Source organism: Coptis chinensis, chromosome 7 (assembly GCF_015680905.1).
Source record: "Coptis chinensis isolate HL-2020 chromosome 7, ASM1568090v1, whole genome shotgun sequence".
NCBI lineage: Eukaryota > Viridiplantae > Streptophyta > Magnoliopsida > Ranunculales > Ranunculaceae > Coptis > Coptis chinensis.
This window is the reverse complement of record NC_141462.1, coordinates 84,885,082-84,890,563: the sequence shown is the minus strand read 5'-3', so window position 1 is coordinate 84,890,563 and position 5,482 is coordinate 84,885,082. Positions and strand designations below refer to the sequence as shown.

At 36.7% G+C, this 5,482-nt stretch overlaps 1 protein-coding gene across 1 annotated transcript; it reads right to left on the bottom strand.

Annotated features, from left to right (window-relative positions):
• Positions 1 to 3,220: 3,220 nt before the first annotated feature.
• Positions 3,221 to 4,667, bottom strand: LOC147489526 (uncharacterized). The gene is made up of 2 exons (XM_086574670.1): positions 4,586 to 4,667; positions 3,221 to 3,636 (listed from the first exon to the last, which is right to left on the bottom strand). Exons 1-2 carry the CDS (start codon positions 4,665 to 4,667, stop codon positions 3,221 to 3,223), a joined length of 498 nt encoding a protein of 165 aa, XP_086430796.1.
• Between the last annotated feature and the right edge of the window lie 815 nt (positions 4,668 to 5,482).

Below are 5,482 nucleotides of genomic sequence, written 5' to 3'. Positions count from 1 at the left end.
AAACTGTTAAAAAATGATTCTTACATGAGTATGATTAACCTTCTCCCTGTTTCTCTATCTTTGTTTATTTACATCGAAATCACCATTAGTAATTTACATTATTTACATTACCGTTAATTTGATTAAACCAACTAAAAAACCTAAAATCCTACTCACCAAAAGTTGTAATTCCAGTTGTGAACCTTGCCGAGCCCTAAGGTTTGGACGATCCCTTACTAGACCTATCTTACCAAACCCACGTGAGTAAGGTAACTTGACTAAACGGACGACTATACGGACTTTGGACTTTGGACTTTGGTCTTCGGACTTCGGACTGTAGACCTCAGACTTAAGTATAAACCCAATAAACGTACAATTAACGTTTTATCACTCACTCAAACTCTAAACAATTTAGGATGAACCTCAACTTCTAAACTCTTTTGAAGTATACTTCCACCAATACTAAAGTTTCAGGTGCAAGCAGATATAAGTTTCGGTTCGGTCATAAAGATGTATCTGATTCTGATTTCCAAAACTTTCGGACAATACCTAATATATGAATTCAATTCCGTTTTGAATTTTTGAATATCCTCTTGCTCACTTAGCACCAATGTTTATCAGACTTGTACTAGTCAGCTACACGATCATCATATATGTGCACTACATGGTCCCTTCTCACCACATGCTTCAGTAGGTGGACCCTAAAGTAAATAATTAAGAAAAGAAACTCATATATGATCAGCTCCCAAATGTGTGTTTTATTACCCTTACATTACTGCATTACAACCTTTTTTACGCATAATGAAAAGACAACTCATAGCTTTTATTGCCTTTTTCAGGTTATAGAGAAATTCAGACCACTTATCATAAAAACTGCGTCTTAGCACCCAAATGAGCCTTAATTAAGCTTATTATGAAGACTCGAAGCTGCTATGAAAAAGTGCAGAAAAAGTCAAAGTCAAAGCCAAAGTCAAAGGTCAAAGGTCAAGGACTCATAACCAAATAGCTAAAAGTCAAGTCCTTAACTTAGAAGACCAGAGATAGATGTCATTAACATAAAAGAAGACTTTCTCTAAAACCTATCTTGATCAAGAAGAAAGGAAAAAGCAAAAGCATAAAGCAAAGGGTGAGGTGTCTCAAATGTAATGGAGAAGGGCAAATCAGTCATTTGCATAAAGTAGGGATATAAGAACTAAAAGTTAGAGAGGGAGAATGCACCTAGACTTATTCTAGTGTCATGTAGAATTTATTTTCTAGTCATTTTCATTTAAGTCATTTACTTTTTGTTCTTCATTTTCATTCAAGTCATCTACTTTTTACTCTTCAATCAATCAATCATTTCATTTCTTTGTTATTCTTATTTCAATCAATCATTTCATTTCTTTCAAGTTATGTTTCTAATAATCATTTAAACAACTTAGCCTTCCAAGTTATTCAATCCAATAGAGTAAAAAAAAACACAAGTTCTAAACTAAGAATCCACCTTCCTTCCTTCTAAAACTCCCAACCATTCAAACTCTAAATAATTTATGGTGAACCTCACTTCAAAACACTTTGAAACTCATCACAATACTAAATCTTCAATATACTTTACCACGATTATATATATATATAGGGGTAGGGTCCGTTTATAACACTTTTTATACAACATTTTATACATGCAATACCTCCTATCAGACCCTTTAAGATGATTTAAGGGCTAAGTTTTTGTGGATAAGATGTTCTCACCATGGATATGACCTCCACAAAATATCGGGTCCTCTGAACATTTCTAAGTTTGTCAAAAAAAGAGTTACAAAATTGATATTTATGGATTGTTAATGAAAATTCATAGATTGATATATGAGATGGTTATATGAACTCCACTTAAAGTGACTCCAAAGTTACTCCACCATTAAATACAATGAATTAGAAGTTGATTTGTTGTAGAGATTTTCTCCACACAATAGAGATCATCCTCACAAAAAATCAGTTCATTTGAAGATGAACAACCTTGTCAAAAATCATTTAGAATGTTATGAAATTATCCAACAACTCAGATTTTTTTTAATTTCGTTCATAACAATTTTTGACAAGGTTAAACATATTCAATTAAGCTGATTTTTTGTCAGGTGTGCTCCGTCATGTGATGTATATATCCACAAAAATTAGCCTTCAATTCATCTTGTAAGTGTACTTTTAGGAGTGGAGTAACTATAATGTGGAGTTCATATGACAAACATCATCCCCGTATATATATAAGGAAGACACTTCCAAAATCTAGGAAAAGCTTCCTACAAAGTTTACATCACCCACACATAACTGAATTAGAGACCTTATCGTAGCATGATTCAAACAAAAAAAAAAAGCTTGCCTACCCCTCACTACAACAGAAGAGATTTTTAGCGACATAAAAAAGTGTTGCAAAAACATTAAAAAAAAAAGTCGCAATTAATTAATAGCGACGCTATTCTAATCGTCACCTAGTTGTGGCAAATGATATAGTCGTAACTCGTAAATGATCTAAACCGACGAAATTTGATCGTCGTTGTAAGTCCACCTTTTGGCATGCTTTTTAGTGTCGCCATTGTCAATAAAATCGTCACAAACCATTGTTCCCGTTTGCATTTCATTTCGAACTGTGGAAAAAACTTAATCAGTAACGTCGTTTTAATGTTAGCAATAGTTACGTTTTTTTTACTGTCACAAAAAGTCTAAAACTTCGTCTATTGGGATTGGTTTACAACGTTTGGAATTGTCGCTAGGGGTCACCTTTAGTCCACGTATTTATGTACGAAGCAAAAGATGATATATCAACGACGTTTGCCATCGTTGTAAATTGTATGATATTTTGAAATATAAAGTAGTTATGGCTATATTTTTGAATGTCGCTATAAGTTTATTATTTCCTACACTTTTTTCTGTCATTAAAAGCATGTCTTCTGTGATAGTCCAGAACGTCGCTAAAAGTTCTTACAATTTTATGGATCTTTCTAATTTTCTCCTTGCTTTTGTTCAATCATATAGGTTACACATATACTTGCATTTTTACTATATTTCTAACCTAAAAGAAAGATACAAAGAAACATAAACTTTAACCAGCAATATTCCAAATGTCATCTCTTCTACAAAGCAAAATAAGAGTAACAACATGAAAGGGAAATATCCTTTTTTTTTTTTGCTAAGGGTAATTGTATTATTAAAAAAGATTTTCAAAGTACAAAGAATGGATAGGATTGATAGTAAATCACTATCTCAAAGCTCAGTTTACAAATCTATAGTACGTGGTGTTCGTATCCTCAATTCTATGCACAAATGTAGGCCTACTATCCCACCACTTCTTCTCTCCCTTTGCCAAGTGAGCTGCTTCTTTGGAGCAAATGTCCGCACCAAAATTAACTTCACGCCAAGTGTTAGTCACAATGATCCAGTCCGCTTGCCCTTTCACTTTGTCCCAAGCTACACGAATTTGCCAATGTACGTGATCATTCTGAAAAGATTTCACTGCCACAGTAGAGTCGGATTCCACCCAGATAAGTTTCCATCCCAGTTCCACCGCTTTTGAGATGCCCTCCACTATCCTGAAACTCTCCGCTATAAAGTTTGTGGCAATACCCAGGCCTCCTATATATGCGCCAATAACCTTGTCGGTATTGTCTCGAAGAAGCGTGCCCCAACCTGAAATTCCGGGATTTCCTCATGAACAACCATCAGCATTCACTTTTATCATGGTACTGGGAGGTGCCACCCAATAGCATTCAAGGATGCGTGGAGCCCTCCTTAGCTTGACTGGTAACTTCTAGGCCTTCAAAACTTCCAAGTCTCTGATGGAGTTATTCATGTGTTTCTTCAATCGGTCATATGCTCTTTTAACCGCTCCTCGAGCTTGAAACATGACGGAACTTATACTCGACTTCTTGCTACCATATAAGACCCTATTTCTATTTCTCCAAACAGCGACCAAACATGTGATTGCGGCTGCCTTCCAGAGATCCTGTAAGAGAGGGCTTTCATTTCGACATTTTATGAACAGTTCCTCCCTATCGGCAATCTTCGAATGATGCTGCATGTTCTTTGCTATGAGCTCCCAGCACCTTTGTACAAACCTACATTCAAATAAAATATGAGCTTGAGTTTCCTCAGCCACCGTACAAATGCAGTAGCGAGATGCCAACTGGAATTTCCTCCCCCTTAGTTTCTCGTCTGTATGCATGGCACCATGGAGAATTTTCTAGCCTGTCCCAAGCGTCCTTGGCAACACCTCAGCTGACCAGAGAAACTTGGTCCATAGCGGCCCATTGGCCTCTCTCTTATTGCATCATATGCCAATCTAACCGAAAACAAGCCATTAGTGGATTGACGCCAAACTCTTCTGTTTTCTCTGTGCTGATCCGGGAGCTGCAGCTGGCTTAAATCCACCCTAAGATTGATAAGAATTTGTTTCAGAGAGTCGGAGAACTTCCATTGATTCCCCTGGATGCAAGCACTGAGGGGTGCTTTGAGTTTCTGCAGAAGCCTTTTGTTCCAATGAGCGAGTTTTCTTTAGTGCAGACCATATCTACTATACGTGCAAAAGAAAAATAATTGGGCCTAGCTCATGTATAGTTGTGTATCTATTTCTGCTAACACCCAAGCAATAATTTCAGCAATCTTGCACCCTCCCTCCTTCCCTCCATCAGCAACCTTGCACGTATTGCACCCTTCTCCATCCCTTAAACGTTAACACACACAAATAACTGCAGCACCCCGGCCTCCCCCTCTCAAACAAACAGATACACACACTCCCACAGTCCCACACCCAACCTTCACACATATTCACACAGCTAGCATCACTAATGAGAAATACAAACTACCCCCATTCAAATAACAAGAATTCTTACACAATTTCAATTGTTCCATTACATTTGGAATAAAATATACAAACCACGATCTAAATGCCAAAAAAGAAAGAAAATATAATATACTATTATTACATTTGAAGTAATCTATATTCTATAGTACATGCATGTTGTCTTAACTCTTAACTTCCCACACACACCTCCATTGCACTCTTTCACCTTCCCCCTTGCTGAAACATCACCTCCCTTAGCTGCACCACACATCCACACACACATACCCACTGATTAAGAGCAAACAGTCGCACACACATAGAGACTGCGATTGCTCACTCTTTATACTGAAATAGCTACTGCATGAACAACAAAACTAGAATTCCTACAAATAAAATTAAATAAAAAGTACAGATATCCAACGACAATGAAGTACAAGCATAAATGTCATGTGCCACTAAGGTAGCTCCCCAAGATAAATTTATTCTCCTATGTTGCAAAATTTTAGCTAAGTTTTTGCAGTCCGTCAAAATAATGAGACATCGGATCTGCAATCGCCTAGTCAAGTCTAGTCCTTCTCGGATAGTTTATGCCTCTAACTTTTATGGGTTAGAGGCTGTGTCTCTACTATGTCCTGCACCAATGCAGTAACTAAAATTATTCCATAAGGCAAAACCTATTCCTACTTGGTTTGT

What these genes read in the sequence shown, in the direction of transcription:
- LOC147489526 (XM_086574670.1), bottom strand. Translation starts at nt 4,667, where the DNA reads ATGGAGAAGGGTGCAATACGTGCAAGGTTGCTGATGGAGGGAAGGAGG. An exon ending in GCTGAAATTATTGCTTGGGT is followed by an intron (nt 3,637 to 4,585) that starts GTTAGCAGAAAT and finishes CCGGAATTTCAG; the next exon opens with GTTGGGGCACGCTTCTTCGA.